Below are 22,002 nucleotides of genomic sequence, written 5' to 3' on the forward strand. Positions count from 1 at the left end.
CTTACTACAGAATTCCGCATACTCAGCTGGCAGCAGGAAGGTCTGGGGGAGGATGTGAAAAGCCTTGAATCCATGTGTATGCTGCATTCGAATGATGTTTTTGTACAGTCGGTCCTTCCGGGTTAGTTCATATGACCTAAGTTTGATAAAAGCATTGCCGTTTCAGTAAACTATGACTCGGAGGTTTTCCTATGTTAAAGAGTTCCCAGTTTATGAGCAGTTACTGAGGACAGTCTTATACCCCAAATCTATCACTTTGTCAAGGAAATGATCACCTTAAAACCAGGGCAATCACTGCTACCCATCAGGGACTGGAATCTGGCAAACTACAAAGATGGGCTTCAGTTAGCCATGACCGCACTCATGAGTCTCTGGTTTGTTGCACTATTTAAAGACCATCCAAGAATCTTTGCTGTAACCATTAAAAACACATTCCATCTGTTGCTCAGTTCAAAATTTTCACTTTGATTTCTTAAAATCAAAGGTTTCTTTGCAAGATCTAGGTATCACCAACACTTCTTCCTTACCCACTGTCCTCCTTGGATCTAGAGCAGAGGTCCTCAAATTTGAGTGTGCATAAGAATCACTCATAAAGTTCCTTAAAAATGAATGTTCCAAGATCACATCTCCCAAAATTGGGGGATGAAGTCTAGGATTCTGCATTTAAACATGCACTCCAGGTGATTTTGCTACAGATGGTCCAAAAAACTGATTTGGTCTAAATCAGTGATTTCTGAACTTGACTGAGATATGGATCACTCACTGCTTTTAAAATATATAACTTTCTAGGAATATATTTACCTAGAAAGATTAAGCACCTGGAAGGTGCTTTTTAAATATATACCTTCTCTGGAAATGGTGATTCCTTGAATCTGCAATTAAGACCTGTGACTGTAATGTACCCCCAGTGACGCTTATCATTAAGCAATTAGAAACAATAAACCAGAGGATGAAAAACAACACATTCTCGTACAGCTACCCAGTATTAGTGGTCTCCAAACATTTTTGCTTGGTACTCCTGATACAAATTTTGTGAAACCACATATCTTTTTAGTTGACATGTAAGATTTTTCATCATAAACTTAAATTGTTCCAAAGGATCTAACGAATGGCAAATACAGTTTTAAAATAAAACTATAACAGTATTCTTTTAAGTATATTCAAGGGAACCTCAATAACAATAGGATTCATTAGCCACTGTGCATTTTCTAAGTATTATAAAAGAAAGGCTCTCCTCATCAGTAAATATTTCACTTTTTTAAAATATTACATTTTTTACTGAAATTAACATAAAAACAGGAAAATAAACAAGTCACAAATGCAGAGCATGATAAACTTCAGTCTGTGTGACCACCACTGAGCACAGAACATTCCCAGCACCCCAAAAGCCACCCTCATACTCCCACCCAGACACGACTCCCCACTTTTGTCCTTCCGTTTACTTCTTCCATTACGTTTCCCACAAACAGCTTAGCCTACCATAACAGATTCAATACTTGTGTCTTTTACATTATATTATACCTTTTCTATAAGAAAAATGTGCATACAAATTATATTTAATACTTTTTAATTTCCTGTGATCATAAGGCTGTGTCTGTTATCCATACATTGACCTATCATTACAGGAACACAGTACACAATTCATCAAAACACCATAAAGACTATAACTTTTGATTATAATATATATCAAACAAAAATCAATTTCTCCATTTTGATAATTACACTATGGTTATAACTGATGTTAACAAAAGGAAAACCAGGTAAAGAAAACAAAGGAATTCTGTATTATTTCTGCAACTTTTCTAAAAGTCTACAATTATTTAGAATAAAAAGTTACATTAAAAGAGCGCACAATAATATTGGAAACATTTTAAGTGTTTGCATTCTTCTTGTACATGAGTCAGCTGAGCTCCTACAATTCAAACAGGAGTCAAGAAAACATAGGTTAGAATTTATGAATACTGAGTTCAAATTGAGATGGAATTCCTACATACCTACAGCGTATTTCAAAAGCTATTGAAATAAATAATATATTACTAACAGGCATTAGGAATGCAGTCTCTACTGTGGGCTATTTTAAGACTGTTTAAATATTTCTTTAAAATAGCTGCATCTGATTTACTTCAACTACTCAGTCACCCGTTTAGAAAACCAGTCACATCTTCCAGACATTAAGGAAGAAACTAAGGTTTAAACTATTTTCTGCCCATGAAGCTCAAATATAAAATAAAACTGGAACCTGTTGAAAAGATTTAAAATACACATTTATCTAAGATGATGAAGAAATTATTTGATGTTGGAGACAGCATAAGCTGGGTATTTATACACATTAACTAAATATGAGACAGTAGAACTGAATAATCAAGAAGAAAACTTCATTTCATAAAAATGAGGAGTAAAATACATGAAGTGATTGAAAAGAAAACTTCTTGAGTGAGTAACTGGGGCATAAGTCCTGGAAATAAAATATAACATAACCACTGAGCAATTTACACAATTTTTATTAGATCTGCATCTCTTCATTAGATAGATGAGATTACCTGCCCTCTTCCCCAGCAGGCCATGTATCTCTCTGTCGTTGAATATTACTCACTGCTAGAATAAAGCAGGGGATTCAGCATCAATTCTATTCCTGTTTGCTTTTTCACAGATGTAAACACTGAGAAACAGAATAGCTAACACTTATATACAGTGTTTACTATGAGGCAGGCATGTGACGTTCTAAGCACTTCAGATCTTGATATCTAAAATCCTCACTATAGTCCTACAAAGTGTGTGTTATTAGTATCTTCTTTTTACAAATGAGGAAGCCGAAGCTCAGAAAGCTCACCTGCCCAAGATCAGTCAGCAGAGCTGAGATCGGGGCCCAGGTACCCTGGCTACAGAGCTCCTGCTTCTAGCTACCAAGCAGGATTGCCTCTCGAGGCTGACATTAACCTAATTGACTGGAAGAAGTTTAATACAGCAATGATCCTCAATTCTTTGAACTATTTACTAATTATAAGTCAAAAGCCAAAAGACGACCTATCATTAAAATTTATATTTAATGATTTATCAGCTGACAACTTGATCATGTCCTTCTTTAACTCTGTTAAAAAGCAAAGAAATGGAAATCACTAACAGGCTAAAAGATTCATTATACTATTATCTGGAGTAAACATCAATTTTTTTCATTCCATGTTTGGAACTCTGGAAAGTTTTACATCTCTGCATAATATACATATTGAGAATCTAGGTGGGCTATTCTTTTATAAAGGGGAAAAACAGTAAATGAAAAAGGAGGTGAGAGGTGAGACTCTAGCCACATTGAGGGGCTCACATGCAGCTCGATTTGAGGAAAGAGAATCTATGGGATTTGCAATCCAGAGTAGTGTATTTTAAAACCATCCATCCTACAGAGCCCTCACAAAGTCTTCAACTACATCCAAGAAGGTGAACACCTCAGTTTGATTTATACACAGCTGCCCTATATCACAGATTTCCTTTTTTTTAAAAGATGTTAATTAGCTCTGCTGGCTACATGCCTCGATGTCAGGTACCTTTAAATGGAGCAAAGTAGCTGCAAGAGCATTACCTGGGAAAGTGATTAACCTTTTGTGCTTCAGAGAGGGTACGAAGTAAGAAGGGCTTCAAGTGGGATCCTGTCCACATTAGGTTATAGTCAGTGCTGCTCGGATGAACCTAAGGCAGATAAAAAGACAAGGTAAGAACCACCAGAGACAGCGCCTGGAGAAAAGTGGAAGAAAAAGCCATAGAGATTATTCACCCACAGAGCGCTCATGGGGGTGGGCCCATTAGGATCTGAGCCTAGTAAGACAAAAAAGCTGAGTGTAAGAACACGGGCATAAGCAAGTTTAAAGAACTGTGAGAGTTGGGCAAGTACTACCTACAAAGAGTAGAATTAACTCTTTTATAGAAGTCCATGATACCTCTTAATATTATTACATATCAAAGTAAGAGATGAGGACTCCCTTATCAGACTGTCCTTGCAGATGCTGAGTATAAAGTGATATCAGATCTAAAACCTTATACCAACTCAGAATGCATTCATTCACTAGAACTCATTTGTTCATTCACTCAACAATTATGTATCCTCTGCCTCTGATGTAGCAGGTACCACTTTAAACCCTGTAGATAAAAATCAACAAAGACAGGATATAAACTGGTATCAGAACTTCCTCAAAATGTCTACTTCACATCTCAATGTAAGATAAGAAGTGAACAACTAGACTTTTATCAATTGTCTCAAAATATCTACAATGAAAGTCTGACCAGCATTTTTACCTATCCCTATTGATACCAACATCCCCATTTTCCCAATTTTCTTTTAAAGGATCTGCCAATCGCCCACCCCTCCTTTCCCCCAAGGAGTGGACCCTTGACTCAAGCTAGTCCAATCATTCCATCTCCAGAATACAGCTCTTGAGTGGAGAAAGGCATAAGGACAATGAATAGAGTCAATTAATTCCACAGCAGCAAAGGTGGTCCTGAAGACTTCTGTTGCCAGATCCCTAGGGCTATTGCAGTCTCCCTTTCAAAGGCCTGCTTTTTCAGCTGTTCCTCTGATTCTGCTAGCCACTTTATGCACATCTTTACTACAAATTCCTTTTCCTTTTTGGTTTAAGTTAGGCAGAGTCTGTTTCTGTTGCTTATAATCAAAGAGCTCTAACTGAGTATTAGACAATTCCTTATGGACATCTCTGCCTCTAGCCCATGCCTAAAAACATAGCAAGGAAAAAAATTAAAAAAAAAAAAAAAACAAACCCACACAATCTTGTGGAAATGTTTTCCATGTATTTCATGGTAAAGCCACTCAGAAAGTCAATGCAAATTCTGCATCATCTCTAAGTAGGGGTCCCATGTACTTTCTAGAGCTAGCCTTGTTAGATCATAGTCAGTTAGGTAGCTGGGACTTTCAGCTTTTGAGCAAATCAGGTAAGGTAATGAAAATGAGCTTACTTCATGAAATCCATGGGCTGTCAGAATGCTGCGTACCAGGCGACTGTCTGTTCGTACAATCTTGTAAGACAAGTGATAACGTTCTAAAGAAAAACAGAATCAAGTTCAATAACAGGAAAGTTAACTGTGGAGAAAGGAATAAAAGAGATAAACAGTAATATGGTGGCCGCCGTATTGTAATTACACAAAATAACATTATACTGCTATCCTTATGCTACTAATAAGTGGATTATTTTGGAACAAGGGGATCTTAACCAGAGAACCTGAGGTCCATGGGGCTTCACAAAACATGGGGTGGAGGTGGGGGGAGAAATGACATCCTTGTTTTCAGTAATTTCTAGTTGCAATTTAACAGTACCTTCAATCAGGAATGTAAGCAACAAAGCGGAATGGTACTAGCAGTGCCTGTGACCCTGCCACCCAGAGACAGCAAGTACTCTAAGATTCTTCTACAGTTGTTCAGTTATCTTAGAAAACCCCTTATTCTCAGGAGTTCCTTGGTGGCCTAGTGGTTAGGACTCTAGGTTTTTCACTGCGGTGGCCTGGGATCAGTCCCTGGTTGGAGAACTGAGACACTTGCAAGCGGCAAGGCACAGCCCCCCAAAAAAATCACTTATTCTCACAGTATTTAAAAATTAATAGAGTTAACAGACCCACAACTAAGTCATGTTATTTAGCACACTAATAAAAAGCATACATATCACAAACTTGGTTTTGAAAAATATTCTGAGACTATATTTCAATACAATTTATTTTCTTTGTAGTCTTGTGTATCTTTAAAATACACCTAAAAAACATTAGTCTGAGAAGAGACCCACAGGCTTCCCCATACTGCCAACACCATTCACTACACCAAAAAAGGCTAGGAAGCCCTGTTCTACATAGCCCCATGTGCAACAATTCTGATCACCAGCATATCTTAGACCAGAGACATGATAAACTGGTGATGTGCGGATCGAAACCAATCTGCAGACCTGGCTTCTTTGTTCTCATTGTGCTTTAAAAAAAAAAATTGAGGGGGGCTTCCCTGGTGGCTCAGGGATAAAGGATCTGCCTGCCAATGCAGAAGACCCAGGTTCCACCCCTGATCCAGGAAGGTCCCACATGCCACCACAGAGCCACTAGGCCGGTGTGTCACAACTATGAAGCCTGTACTCTAGAGCCTGGGAGCCTCAACCACTGAGCCTCTTGTGCCGCAGCTACTGAAACCCTCACGGCCCAGAGCTCATGCTCAGCAACAAGAGAATTCACCCCAATCAGAAGCCTGCACACTGCCATTAGAGAGTAGCCTCCACTCACCCCAGCTAGAGGAAAACCTGTGCAGCAAGGAAGACTCAGCACAGCCAAAAAAAAAAAAAAATTTAATGTGTTAAAATAGATAAATAAAATTGAGGGACTTCCCCGGTGATCGAGTGGGTAAGACTCCACACCACCAATGCAGGAGGCCCGGGTTTGATCCCTAGTCAGGGAGCTATAATAGATACCGCATGCCACAACAAAGACTGAAGATTCCGTGTGCCACAACTAAGACCCCGTGCAGCCAAATAAATGAATTAAAAATATTTTTTAAAAATTAAAAAAAAATTAAATTAAATTTCTAATCTTTTTCAATTGGAGGAATTCATATAAAAATATAGATTTCTGGACTTCTCTTGAAAACCCTGGCGACCCTGGGCTCTCCCTTTGGCAAGGCAACAGTCAAGCAGAGAGACGTGCACATGCTTCTGTCAGTACAGACCCTCACTGTCCGGGGTTCAGCACCTTCACCACTTGGCCTACCAAACCCATTTCCTGCCAGGCCCCAGAGAGCACTCTGCGCTTGTGACTCCTGGCTAAGAAGAATGTCTGTAATCATGTGAGGCTTCTATATACCTCGAAAGACTAACATTTTCCCTGGCCCATTATATTGAATCTCTTTCTACACATCACTATAAATTGTTAGCTAAGAGAGATGGGAATACCAGACCACCTGACCTGCCTCTTGAGAAACATGTATGCAGGTCAGGAAGCAACAGTTAGAACTGGACATGGAACAACAGACTGGTTCCAAATAGGAAAAGGAGTACGTCAAGGCTGTATATTGTCACCCTGCTTATTTAATTTATACACAGACTACATCATGAGAAACGCTGGACTGGAAGAAGCACAAGCTGGAATCAAGATTGCTGGGAGAAATATCAATAACCTCAGATATGCAGATGACACCACCCTTATGGCAGAAAGTGAAGAGGAACTAAAGAGCCTCTTGATGAAAGTGAAAGAGGAGAGTGAAAAAGTTGGCTTAAAGCTCAACATTCAGAAAACGAAGATCATGGCATCTGGTTCCATCACTTCATGGCAAATAGATGGGGAAACAGTGGAAACAGTGTCAGACTTTATTTTTCTGGGCTCCAAAATCACTGCAGATGGTGACTGCAGCCATGAAATTAAAAGACGCTTACTCCTTGGAAGGAAAGTTATGACCAACCTAGATAGCATATCCAAAAGCAGAGACATTACTTTGCCAACAAGGTCCACCTAGTCAAGGCTATGGTTTTTCCAGTGGTCATGTATGGATGTGAGAGTTGGACTGTGAAGAAGGCTGAGTGCCGAAGAATTGATGCTTTTGAACTGTGGTGTTGGAGAAGACTCTTGAGAGTCCCTTGGACTTCAAGGAGATCCAACCAGTCCATCCTAAAGGAGATCAGTCCTGGGATTTCTTTGGAAGGTCTGATGCTAAACCTGAAACTCCAATACTTTGACCACCTCATGCAAAGAGTTGACTCATTGGAAAAGACTCTGATGTTCGGAGGGATTGGGGGCAGGAGGAGAAGGGGATGACAGAGGATGAGATGGCTGGATGGCATCCCCAACTTGATGGACAAGAGTTTGCGTGAAGTCCGGGAGTTGGTGATGGACAGGGAGGCCTGGCATGCTGCAGTTCATGGGGTCGCAAAGAGTCGGACACGACTGAGCAACTGAACTGAACTGAAGAATTTGGCAGAATGAATTTTTTTTAAAGGACTGCACACTGAACAATTTCTGAGTGAGTATAATACAGAAACATATGAACAGGCTCTGGAACAAAATTCAGCCTCAAGAGTCAAAGATAAGCATTTCTTTTTATAACTTTATGTGAAAACATTCATAAATCCCTGCTGCCACTTGCCCAGCCCTAGCAGAACACCGTGCCAAGCAGACACAGGAGGACTGGAACCATAAGGCCAGACACTCCATACTTCTCATTCCCACAGCAAACTTGTAAAGCCCAGGTACGGAGTCTTCCTAATGGTCAATCACTGTTATATTGTCTTTACAATATTGTTATAAGAAAAGCAGTGGGAAGTATAATATAAGAAACAGCGCAATACAATGCTCAAGAGCGTGTGTTCTAAAGTTTCCTAGAGCTTATCTCTATAAAAACAATCAATACGAAGAGGAATTAGCTGAACTGTTTCACTCTAGCAATAAGTAATATTCAACTATGGATAAACGATCCAACTAATTTTGTAAATGCACAATTCATATATTAAGAAATGGATTTCTATTTTTTCTACTTTTATGTTGATTACTTATTGAAGTTTTAATTTACTCATACTGTTTTTCTCAATTTTGTATATTCATTAAGATTGTGACATAGCTTAATCCAGGGCACATATTCAGTTTCTGGAGATACAATGATCACAATAAATTTAAAAGGTTTTTTGGAGTTTGTGTCCTGGTTTCAAGTTGGGGAAGGAAAGCACGAGGTAAGCGTGGAATACACTGCTATGCCAAGAAAGAGGGCGGTCACAGGGCTGAGAACACGCCACAGGGTCCTGAAGGGGCTCCCCAAAGCCAAATTTGAGGCAATTGGAATGTAAGAATGAATGCTGACAGAAATAGATTTTTAACTCACTTATAAAAAAGAAAACCACCCATGAATCCACACTGATCAGAAGGTGAGAAAGCTATACTAGTTGTCTAGGGCGGAAATCCAATACAAGCGTCATCAAGGCATGGGCAGGGCTGCGTTCCTTTCTACTGGCTCCAGGTAGGATCCGTTTCCTTTCCTCTTCCAGCTTCTGGAGACTGCCCCCGTTCCCTAGCTGGTTGTCCCTTTCTTCTGTCTTCAAGGCCACCAATGGCAGGCCTAGTCCTTCTCACACTGCATCAGGGTGACGCTTCTTCCGTCTCCTTAGTGACTGTCCTCTTTCTGATAAAGCAGTATATTCCACGCCTATCTTGTAATTACATCGGGCCCACTTAAAGAATCTCCTTATCTTAAGGGTTAGCTGATTAGCAACTTTAATTCCATCTATGACCTCAATTCCCCTTTGCTAAGTCAGGTAACATTTTCACAGGTTCTGGGGATTAAGAAGTAGACATCTTTGGAAGATTATTATTCTGTCTACATATAAGGGAAAGCTCTTCTTTACAGAAAAGCCAGCTAATAAATGTAGCAGGACAAACTGAAATATAGAACCACTATTTTACAAAAACTGTGATAGTAAGTGATTCAGACAAAAATCAATGAACACCAATGAGTGAGAGGCTAGTGGAGAATAGGTTATTCAGACATCTCAATACATCACTACAGAGAATGCTTATAACAAGAGGCAAGAGCACCTTTAGAATGAAGCAATCTCGTAAACACTATCTAACCAAACAATTTAACTTGTCATCACTAATCATGCAATAAAATGATGCTATATGCTTCCTAATGTGATACACTGAGTGCCACATGACTTCACTAAGTGATAGTCCTGAAAATTTTTTTTCAACTTTTTTAACCTGAATCTAAATATGTGAAATCAATCTGACAAGCCCAAACTTAAGGACATCCACAAAGCAACTAGTCTGGAATCTTTACAAATGTCCATGCTATGAAAGACAAAAAAAAAAAATCCACTAAATGGATGTAGATAATAAAGGAGACTCAAGAAATATGACAACGATATGCAACCTCTGATTGGATACTCAACTGGGAGGCGGGGGCGGGGGGGTGGGGCAAGATAAAGGACAAAATTGGAACAATAAGAAAATCTGGGGGGAGACTATATATTAGATAAGAGAGTTTCAGCAATGGCAGATTTCCTGAGGGTTATCAATGTACTCTGGTTATAGAGAGGATCCCTTGTTCTGAGGGTAAACATGTTGAATAAGGTATTTAGGCGTGATGTACTTGAACTAATTCTCAAATGGTTCAGAGACAGAAAGAGAGAGAGAAGCAAACATGACAAAATGCTAATAATAATGTTAATAATTATGAAACTAGGGAAACAGTATACATGAATTCACTGTACTATTCTCATAACGTGGGAGGTTTTATTTTTTTAAATAAAATGTTCAGAAAAATGAAAGAAAACCAGGTCTTTTTCATTATAGTAACTGATCACTGACATGCCCAGTTTTACATGTAAAAAGCCCAAGCCTCAGAATCTGCCTGCAATGCAAAAGACCCTGGTTCGATTCCTGGGTCGGGAAGATCCCCTGGAGAAGGGTTAGGCTACCCACTCCAGTATTCTTGGGCTTCTCCAGTGGTTCAGATGGTAAAGAATCTCCTGCAATGTGGGAGACTCGGGTTCGATCTCTGGGTTGGGAAAATGGGAAGATCTCCTGGAGAAGGGAAAGGCTACCCACTCCAGTATTCTGGCCTGGAAAATCCCCATGGACAGAGGAGCCTGGCAGGCTACAGTCCATTGGGTCGCAAGAGCTGGACACGACTGAGTGACTAAGCACACATCAACTGCTGGGGACCAGGACTGCACCTGATTCTCGCCTGCTCTACAGCGCCTGCCCCAGGCCACAGGGAAGATGATCAGTAAGGTGTTTGGAAAAACAGTATCTCTGGAGTCAAACTGCCAAGGTTCAACTTCTGGCTCTGCTACTTCCTGCCTGTCATCTTAAATAAGTTATGTAATTTCACTATGCTCAATTTCCTCACCTATAAAATGAGGTTGATAACAAAGGAACTTATCTCACAGGGTAGCTAAAAGCATTAAATCAGTTAATACATGTTGAGCTTTTAGAATAAGAAAGCTTGCTGATAAGCGAATTTCCTGACAGTCCAGTGGCTAGAACTTGAGGCTTTCACTCTGTGTTCAATCCCTGGATGGGAAACTAAGATCCCACAAACCACAAGGTGTAGCCAAAAAAAGAAAAAGAAAAAAGTTTGCTGATACATAGGAAAAAATTTTGTATAGTGGAAAAAAGAAAAACCACACTACAAAATAGCTACAAATATATATACTGATACACAGAATACATAGTAAATTATACACTTGGGCTTCTTCTGAAATATCTGGGGCTTCCTTGGTGGCCCAATAGTTAAGAGTCTGCCTTGCAATGCAGGGGATATCAGTTTGATCCCTGGTCCAGGAAGATCCCACAGGCCACAGAACAACTAAACCCATGAATCACAACTACTGAAGCCCATCCCCTAGGGCCCATGCTCTGCAACGAGAAGCCACCACAATGAGAAGCCCGCACACCGCAACTAGAGAGCAGCCCCCACTCACCGAAACTAGAGAAAGCCCAAGCAGCAATGGGAGAAGGCAATGGCAACCCACTCCAGTACTCTTGCCTGGAAAATCCCATGGACTGAGGAGCCTAGTAGGCTGCAGTCCATGGGGTCGCTAAGAGTCAGACACGACTGAGCAACTTCACTTTCACTTTTCACTTTCATGCTTTGGAGAAGGAAATGGCAACCCAGTCCAGTGTTCTCACCTGGAGAATCCCAAGGACGGGGGAGCCTGGTAGGCTGCTGTCTATGGGGTCACACAGAGTTGGACACGACTGAAGTGACTTAGCAGCAGCAGCAAGCAGCAATGAACACCCAGTGCAGCCAAAAATAAATAAATAAAAGAGCAATACCTGATAAGCCTGGGCTCCCTCTCCCCAGACAGAATCCAGTGGAGAACTGCAACTCTAAACTGAATCTACCAACTGCTCAAGTCACAACGACCTCAGCCATGTTTTCTTCCATATAAAAACAAGAGGCAGGGCGAGCAAACTGCCAAATGTCCAACACCTAAGACTCTAACACACATCGCATCAATTCTACTATGAGACTGTAGAACTGTCTCGTCAACCACTCACATGCATCCCAAAAGACAATCTGAAGGACTAGGACAACCGGCAAGTCCCAGCACGAACTGCAGCACAGCAAAGGCAAACAAGGAACCTATAATCTAACTGCCAGCTCAGAAGCACCCAGTGACGTGCCCTAAGGAGTCTGTGGAACTAGAAGGAAGATAAAACTAACATTTTTTAAAATTACTTTAGAATTCAAGAATAACCCTTTCAATGGCAACACAGTGTATTTTTGCCTCCCTGTCAGAAGACTAGGTCCTTACCTGGACTGTTGACTCTGGCAGTCACTAGCCACATGTAACTTGAGCACCGCAAGGGTGACTAGTATGACACAGGAATTGAATTTTTCATCTTATTTAACTTTAATTAATTTTTAATCTTAAAACTCATACTCAATTTGGTCTCAGTACAAGTTGGAAAACTTATTTGGAACAACTTGAGCATAGGAATTTACTATAATTTCAAACTATAACATTTATGAAATCTAAACACAGACCAAATGCTTCCAGTGAAAACTGTACCACATGGCGATGTACTAAAAGTGCAAAATACACCCTGGATGTGAAATATCGTCACAATTTTCTTATACTGAGCAAATGTGAAAATGATATTTCAGATTAAATAAAATACATTATTAAAGTTAATTCCACCTGTTTCTGCCTTTTTTTTTTTTTTTAATAAAGCTACTGAAGAATTACACCACATTTCTGTTGGATAGTGCTAGTCTACACAAATGCAAACTGATGAAAATGACACATTCAGGGACAGAACACAAAATGCTTCATTCCAGGAAAAGATTACTTTAAAGGGAAAATATCTGTTGCCTCTAAAATGCAATTCCACTTAAATATTCAAAGCATGTAATTTTGGGAAAAACATGGATATGGTGAGTAAAAACATATTCCTGGAATATTTCACAAATAAAGCATATGAAATCTTATTGTATGAAAAATATTAACAGTGAATTCAATGAAACATTTAATAACAGAAAAAAACAAGGTTGGAATCTCACACTCTAAGATCAACAGGAGATAACTAATGCCCCAGATACACTTCTCAAGGGGATTTAACCCAGGATTACTATTTGAGCAGATCTATGTCAGCTATATTTTAAGACAGAGGGAAAAAAAAAAAACACCAACAGACCAAGAGTGTTTAGCAACCCAGAAATCTCAGGAAGCAACTAATAAAACTCATTCAAATTGGTCTTTTCATAAAGGAAGGTGAAGAAAATTATTAAACCTCAAGGAATTAGGAATATATAGAAAATTCAAAAACAATGTTTGACAAAACAAGTTTAGTGGCTTTTTTTAAAACATAGGAAAAAAATCTAAAAACTTATAGGTTCTAGAAAATTGTGACTGCTTGAATAATGGCATGATTACATCAATGGATGCTAATGTCCAATAAATGTTAGGTATTCTAGAAAAGAAGGGTCTGCCTATTGCTACAGAATACATGGATTCATTTGTGTGACAAGCAAACCAAAAAGAAACATGTTTGAGGGAAGGATTATTTACTTCTGCTGTTTTTAACCTACCTTTGATGTTTTGACTCTAACCATATTTAGAGGGAGATTCTCAACAAACGTTAGTAAATCTTCAGTGACTTCAACTTCTGTGAACATGAATGAATCACGTGCCTTTAAGTGGTAACCTAGCAACTCGCTGAAGGGATTAGAATGCCAGGACCCTTGGGGAGGGAGGAAAATTCAAATCCCAGAAGCAGGTGCTAATCCTCCTCTGAACTCCGGCCTACTGTGGGGCAAGGATAGAGGTTAGAGTCACTCACAGTAGAGGAGATCTTGTTCAACAAATAGAGTAAGCAGCACAGATTTTGAGTGCCTACTATGTGCTAAACATAACGTGATCGCATTCTCACAATGCCTGCAAGGTAGCTATTATCTCCATTTCACTAATAATGAAATGGATTGAGAGACTGTAAGTGATTGCACAAGATTCACAACTAGTAAATGCCAAAGCTGGGATCTGAAGTATTGACTCAGAACCCATGTAAAGATGCTTTCCACTATATCACACAACAAAAGTTCAGATGTGTGGGATGTGACCTTTGCAGACAGCTACAGGCTAAGACCAGGATTCAGAGCACTACTTAAAATCAAAGATGAGTGAAGGTAAATGAAATAAAGACTATGGTTTTTCTAGTAGTCATGTATGGATGTGAGAGTTCAACCATAAAAAAGGTTGAGTGCCAAAGAACTGATGCTTTCTAATTGTGCTGCTGGAGTAGACTCTTTTGAGAGTCCCTCGGACTACAAGGAGATCAAACCAGTCGATCATAAAGGAAGGACTGATATTCATTGGAAGGACTGATGCTGAAGCTGAAGCTCCAATACTTTGGCTGCCTGATACAAAAAGCTGATTGACTGGAAAAGACCCTGAAGTTGGGAAAGATTGAATGCAAAAGGAGAAGGGGGTGGTAGAGGATAAGATGGTTAAATAGCATCACTGACTCAATGATTCATTGAACATGAATCTGAGCAAACTCCAGGAGACAGTGAAGGACGGGGAGCCTGGCGTGTTATAGTCCATGGGGTAGCAAAGAGTCAGATATGACTTAGCGACTAAGCAACAAACAATAATAGAAAAACAATAGCAAAAATAAGCAAAATAAAAAGCTAACTCTTTAAAATGATTCTCCAAGTGGACAAACTTTTAGTTAGAATGATGTAAAAGAAAAGATTCAAATCACTAAAATCATAAATGAAGGGTGGATATTACTACTGTATAACAGAAACAAAAAGGATTACAAAAGAACACTAAAACAACTATATGCAAACAAAATTACATAAACTAAATAAAATGTGCAAAAAGCCCAGAGAAACACACAGATTACCAAAACAGACTCAATAAGAAACAGAACAGACAAGTAGAGGTTGAACCAGTGATCAAAAACCTGTCAACAAAGAAAAGCCCAGGACTAAATGCTTCACTGGTGAATTCTATCAAACATTTAAAGAACTGTGGTGGTGATTTAGTCACTAAGTAGTGTCCAACTCTTTCAACCCCACGGACTGTAGCCTGCCAGGCTCCTTTGTCCATGGGATTCTCCAGGCAAGAATAATGGAGTGGGTTGCCATTTCCTTCTCCAGGGGATCTTCCTGACCCAGGAATTGAACCCAGGTCTCCTTCATTGCAGGTAGATTATTTACCAACTGGAACTCTTTACCAATGAGGGATGACCATTTAAAGCCAATCTTTTTCAAACTCTTTCAAAGAGGAAGGAGCCCATTCTGTGAGCCCAGCATTACCCTGATACCAAAGCTAGATAAAGGCATTAAGAGAAAACCAGAAAACAATATTCCTTATGAATATAGATGCAAACATCCTCAATAAAATACTAGCAAACCAAATCCAGCAGCATATTAAAAGGACTATATACTATGCCCAAGTGAGATTTAGCTTAGGAATGCAAGGCTGGTTTGGTATACAAAAGTCAATCAACATAACATACCACATTCATAAAATGAAGGAAAAAAGACATAGAATCATCTTGATTGATGTAGAAAAGGCATTTGACAAAATCCAATAGTGTTGTATGAAGACAACACTCAACTAAGGAATAGAAGGGAACTTCTTCAACATGATAGAGGGCATTTATGAAACCCTGGAGCTAACATCAAACTGAATGGTAAAAGACTGAAAGCTTTCCCTGTAAGATTAGGAATAAGACAAAGATGCCCATTTTCATGACTTCTATTCAACACTGTACTGGAAGTTCTAGCCAGGTAAGGAAGGAAGGGAAGGAGGGAGGGACGGAGGGATTGATAAATCTCCATTTACTGATCACATGATCTTACATAGAAATAATCCTAAAGAATACACACACACACAGTATCAGAGCTAATAAATGAGTTCAGCATAAGATCAGTATACAAAAATTCATAGTATTTTATACACTGACAATGAACAACTCAAAAATGAAATTAAGAAAACAATTCCATTTATAAGAGCATCAGAAGGAATAAAATACTGAGGAATAATGTTTACCAAGGAGCTATAAGACGTGCACACTAAAAACTGTAAAACATTGCTAAAGAAACTAAAGAAGACCTAAACAAATAGGAAGACATCCCATGCTCATGGACTAGAAGACTTAAACGTAAGATGGCAACACTTCCAACAGCAATTTACAGATTCAATGTACTCCCTACCAAAATCTAAACAGCCTTTCTTGCAGAAATGAAAAAGCTGGTCCCAAAATCATGGAATTGCAATGGACCCTGAGTAGCAAAAAAAAAAAACAAAACTTAAAAAAGAAGAACAAACTTAGAGGACTCACATTTCCCAGTTTCAAAACTTAGCTCAAAGATACAGTCAGAAAAATAACATGGCACTGGTATAAGGATAAACATACAGAAGGACAGAATATTAAGAGTCCAGAAATAAACCCATACGTTCAATAGTCAATTGATTTTCAACAATAGTCCCAAGATTATTCAACAAGGAAAGAACAGTCTCTTCAACTACCCATGTGGGGGATTATCCACACGTAAAAGAATGAAGGTTGGACCCTTATCTCACAGTATGCAAAAAAGTTAACTCAAAATGCATCAAAAGACTGCTTAGCTCTAAATGTAAGAGCTTAAACTATAAAACTCTTAGAAGAAAACATAGGGATCATGACTCTGGGTTAGGCGATGATTTCTTAGATACGACACCAAAAGTATAAGCAATAAAAGAAAAAGTAGATAAACTGAACATCATCAAAATGAAAAACTTTTGCCACGAAAGAAAACTATCAAGAGCATGAAAAGACAAACTACAGAACAGGAAAAAATATTTGGAAATCATTTTTCTGATAAGGTTCTAGTATCCGGAATGTGTAAAGAACTCTTACAACTAAACAACAAAAAGACAAGCAACCCAATTAGAAAATAGGCAAAAACCTTGATAGACATTTCTCCAAAGAACACATGTAAATGGCCAAAGGGGACATGAAAAGATGCTCAATGACAGTAATAGGGAAATGCAAATCATAACCACAATAAGATACCATTTCACACCATTGCTGGTGGGAATGTAAAATTGTACAGTCACTGTGAAAAATCCTTTGGCAGTTCTTTAATAAGTTAATCACAGAATTACCATCCAACCTAGCAATTCCATTCCTAGGTATATACCCAAGAGAACTGAAAACAAACAAAAGATTGTACATGAATGTTCACAGTAGCACTATTTACAAGAGTCAAAAGATGGAAACATTTATCCGTCAACTGATGAACGGATAAACAAAATGTGGTATATCTGTACAACGGAATATTATTTGGGCTTCACTTGCGGCTCAGCTGGTAAAGAATCCACTTGCAACGCAGAAGACCGGGGTTTGATCCCTGGGTTGGGAAGATCCCCTGGAGAAGGGAAAGGTTACCCATGCTAGTATTCTGGTCTGGAGAATTCCATGGACCGTACAGTCCACAGGGTTGCAAAGAGTTGGACACAACTGAGCGACTTTTACTTTCATATTTATCCATCAACTGATGAATGGATAAACAAAATCTGGCATGTCTGTACAATGGAATATCATTCAGCCACAAAAAGAATGAAGTACTGATATATGCTACAACATGGATGAACCCTGAAAATATTATGCTAAGTGTAAGATGCCATACACAAGAGGCTACATGTTGTGTGGGACCATTTATAAGAAATATCCAGACTAGGTAACAGCATGGAGGCAGAAAAACCAGTGGTTTCCAGGAGCTGGGATGAGGGGGTTGTGGAATGACTGTTCAATGGATACTGAGTTTACTTTTAGATGAAAATGTTCTAGAATTAGTAAATGATGATGGCAGCACAATATTACGAATGTACCAAATGCCGCTGAGTTGTCCACTGAAACGATGAAAACAATAATTTTGTTATGTGTATTTTACCATAATTGAAGAAAACAATTATCACTAAACTTTGTGTGATAATCATTTCACGATACATGTAAGTTAAACCACCATGCCACACACCTTAAACTTTCTACAGTGCTGTATGTCAATGATCTCTAAAGAAAAAAACATAAATAAACACTTGTACACATAACTCTAAAAACAAAAAACAAGGAAAAAAATTTAATATGCAGAAAACAATTTAAGGAATCATAAATAATCCTTTCAAGTATAAAACATCATGAGAGTCTTCTCCTGACCAAGGCCCTTTCCCTAAATGTGGTTATCACTTTCTCCAAGGCGAGGTTATCAGGGCCATGACCAGCCCTGCCCTCTCTGGGGAAAATCATACCTACCTCCAATTACTCGAATATTGTTGTCCTTTGTCAGAATAGCCTCAGCATGGAATACCAAAACTGGAATTCTCCTGCAGCCTCCAGTCCACATGATGCATGGATGATCTCTACAACCGTAACAGAAGCCTTTATTAATTCACAGCTCAAAATCTGAATTGACAATTGAAGCAGATCACCGGGGTTGGCTGCTTAGCAACTTTCCCCTTCTTCTAGAACAAGCATTCCAAAAGCGCTACAGGAAACCAGTTCTCTCCCATTCTCAATCACGTGGTCTGTTCCAGATGAACTCCATCCCTGGGGCAGGGACAGGCCTTGACTGACGTCAGCCAATCAGGGTTTTCCACACCCTAGTTATAGTTACTGGTTCAGGGATGAGGACATGAAGCAGCTGGAGACAGTGTGTTAGGAGACAGTATGGCCCTCTAGGAGAGCGATGCTTTCTTCCCCTTCTGCAGCAGCTGTAGAGAGATGGCCTCCTCCCCTTGACGGTGTAAGAGAATGAGGTCTGGAAGTGCAGTTGTCACTGTGAGCAAAGGAGAAAGTCAGGGGGAGCCCGGCTGAATGAGAGAGATGAGACCCTGCGTGGCAAACGTGCAGGTACAGAATCAAGTCCTTCCTAAATATGAGTTAACACACTCCGTTTATTATTTAGGACAATTTATGTCTTAGTCCCCAGGACAGATAAGAATCCTAACTAAAAACTAAAATAATCACAATAACTGACATACCCCTTTTACACCGTATAGCCCCTTTTTAAGCCAATTTGAGGACCCATCCTAACAGTCTGAGCTAGGAAACCTAAAGAAATACAAGTATTCCAATTAAGACTATATGTTTGAAAGCAAGCCTATACTAAATGGAACAATATTTTCTTCCAGAAGAGGACCTCTAACTTTCTCTTACCTTCCAGAAATCTCTGTTAAATCAATCTCAAATGTGTATTTATTCACAGATTAGAAGAATCTTCAACTGCCTTAGTGCAGGGAGGCAGGAAAGGAAAGAAATGGCCTGGATCCCTCTTATGTGTCAAGAATTACACTAAGAGCTATCAAATTATCTCATGTAATCCTCTTGCCAGTACTTAGAATCGAAGAAAAGGTGTCTCCGAGAGGTTATGTAATTTCCTCAGAGTCATACAGCTGGTTGTGCAAGGGAACAGGCATCTGACCCAAGTGTCTGTGTTCTTTCCACTCTTCCATCTCCATAATCCCATTTCAGTGATATTTTGCATAAACATCTTAAACTGAACCCCTGAGGAATTGAAATTAATCAGTATCTTGTATGGAATAAGATCCATTTATTATTATTATTATCATTAATCCAAAGATTCAGGCTGCTCTCAAAAACTCACATGACCACACCCCTTAAAAAAGCCATACCACAAACCTCAGGGCCAAGTTAGACACTCCCAACACAGGTTGAAACAGATCCACGCTTTGAATGTATAGGCTGCCAGGCTACCATTCTCAGAAGTGAGGCAGCTTTACACTTAGGATGAGTTGCCAAGAGATTTAGTGAAGAAAGCAGAGACTGCTACACCTAGTTCATTCCCTGTTTTCTAGAAATGGAAAGTGCATATTTAATGTTGCTGCAAGTTGACTTGGGTGACAGTGACCATTTGAGAGAAATGGTGTTTACAGGGTGCAAGAAGGATTTGTGTGTGTATCTGTGTGTGTGATTTGCTTTCTTTTCCATCTTAATCAACATCCCTGGTGGCTCAGATGGTAAAGAGTCCGCATGCAATGTGGGAGATCTGAGTTTGATCCCTGGGTTGGGAAGATCCCCTGGAGGAGGAAATGGCAACCCACCCCAATATTCTTGTCTGGAGAATCCCACGGACAGAGGAATTTGCTGTACTACAGTCCATAGGGTCACGAAGAGTAAGACACGACTCAGCAACTAAGCACAGTACCATCTTAAACACCTGTAAAAGGGACCAGATAATTCCTATGATCCCTTTCAATGTTTTTTTTTTTTCTCCCGCTACACATCTAAGTCAGAGGATAGAGGTAAAAATAAGCAGGTTGAGCTATCAAGCTTTAGATAGAAACTTTGGAAATGGACTAAAGTTCCTTGTCAATCCACCTCTAACTGCAAACTGGCACCAATCTGCCTTAGCACCTACAAATGATGCATTACTGATAAAAGGTAAAAATGTTTGACAAGAGTCAGGAACACAATAAGCACACACAGCTAACAAGAGCCAAGGCCTGAAACATACTATCTGTAGAAAGTCACATCCCTGACAGAGAATCTTTTCATTTACAACCTCTGAAAAGAGAAAACAGGTAGCAGATGAATTGTTAATTCAGTAAGGTCAAACTAAAAATACTTAAGGCAGGCGCTGCATTGTCACTAAAAGCACGTTCCCACCAGTTGGCGCTAAAGGGAAAAGATTCAAAGTGATTAGGAAACTGAAAATTGGGACTTTAAATATTCATTTACACCAGAAACCAGGACATATTAAGAAATTACACTTTTACAGACATGAAAGAACAAAAAACTTGGATTAGTAACCAAAGTAGACTAGTTTTATGGCTTACTTTATTGAAAGCCTAAGAACATTTTGGTTTTTAAACAGTTATTTCATGAGGAATAGATATTATTCACTCTTGGGATCCAGCCTACATAACTCAAAGCCTCTAAGCCTCATTCATCCCAATGTCTGTGCTGGAAATGCCTTCCCCACTTTCTCTGTTCACCTAATCCCACTCTCTATAGCCCAGCTCATCTCACCACCTCCCTGGAGCCTTCCCCAGCTCCTGCAGCCCACAGAGATGTATTTCTCTGAACTGTAGCACTCGCTGTATAATCATTTGTTGAAAATGAAAGCTGCTCAGTCATGTCTGAATCTTTGCGACCTCAAGGACTATACAGTCTATGGAATTCTCCAGGCCAGAATATTGGAGTGTGTAGCCTTTCCCTTCTCCATGGGATCTTCCCAATCCAGGAATCAAATCCAGATTTCCCGCATTGCAGGCAGATTCTTTACCAACTGAGCTATGAGGGAAGCCCATCATTTGTTGAAGATCTTTTTAACTGATGTAAAACCAGCTTTTACAATCAGAATTAGATATTTTTTAAGGACTAAAGAACCTATATACCAAATGAACATTTCCACATGTATATGTATAAATTTATAATTTGGGATCCCCAAGGAAAATATAGAAAAAGAGCCCCTTTACATTTACTATTGCAAAGAATGTCATGCAAAACAAGGATGCCTGGACAGTTTCTAGCTCTAATGTCCAGGATTCCAAAGCATGAATACTTTAATACAGCCTGGGGATCTGAGCAGATCTAGCAGATGTCCATGGAGAGACATCTTGGGATCAAGTCAACATCCTAGATGATTTAAGACCTTTGAACTTGCAAAACTTTAGAAATGTAAGCATGTTCCTCCAAGTGTGAACAAGATTGACTTTAAGATTCCTAAAGTATAAAACAAGTGTTTCATAGACATGAGCTGATGGAACATTAATAATCAAAACTCAACAGTAGGAGTTTAAAAGTAAGAGGAGCAAATGTCCATCAATTTGAACTGGGGTGAGGTGGGGTGGGATTACACCTGTATTTTCACTAACTTCTACTAGAAATTTAGCATTTCTCAATTGTGAATATAGGCAACAAACCACAGTACTACTAGCACTACCTGCCCCTTCGCCTCCATCTGAAATGATAGCTTTTTTGTACCATATGACATTTGTTGCAGACATCTCAAAATAACACTGACAT

The 22,002-nt window shown here is 39.3% G+C and overlaps 1 protein-coding gene across 12 annotated transcripts in view; it reads right to left on the reverse strand.

Annotated features, from left to right (window-relative positions):
- The window catches only part of TTLL5 (tubulin tyrosine ligase like 5), a 316,526-nt gene that overhangs the window by 290,044 nt on the left and 4,480 nt on the right, over window positions 1–22,002 (reverse strand). For all 12 annotated transcript variants that reach the window (XM_070378475.1, XM_070378469.1, XM_070378470.1 and 9 more), the window contains exons 3-6: window positions 18,268–18,374; window positions 4,960–5,042; window positions 3,575–3,681; window positions 6–136 (exon numbers count right to left, since the gene is read on the reverse strand). In XM_070378475.1, coding sequence (XP_070234576.1) covers window positions 6–136; window positions 3,575–3,681; window positions 4,960–5,042; window positions 18,268–18,358 — 412 coding nt within the window. In that variant the 5' untranslated portion in view covers window positions 18,359–18,374. The remainder of the gene's footprint in view (window positions 1–5; window positions 137–3,574; window positions 3,682–4,959; window positions 5,043–18,267; window positions 18,375–22,002) is intronic.

This window comes from Bos mutus, chromosome 10 (genome assembly GCF_027580195.1).
Source record: "Bos mutus isolate GX-2022 chromosome 10, NWIPB_WYAK_1.1, whole genome shotgun sequence".
NCBI classification, from domain to species: domain Eukaryota; kingdom Metazoa; phylum Chordata; class Mammalia; order Artiodactyla; family Bovidae; genus Bos; species Bos mutus.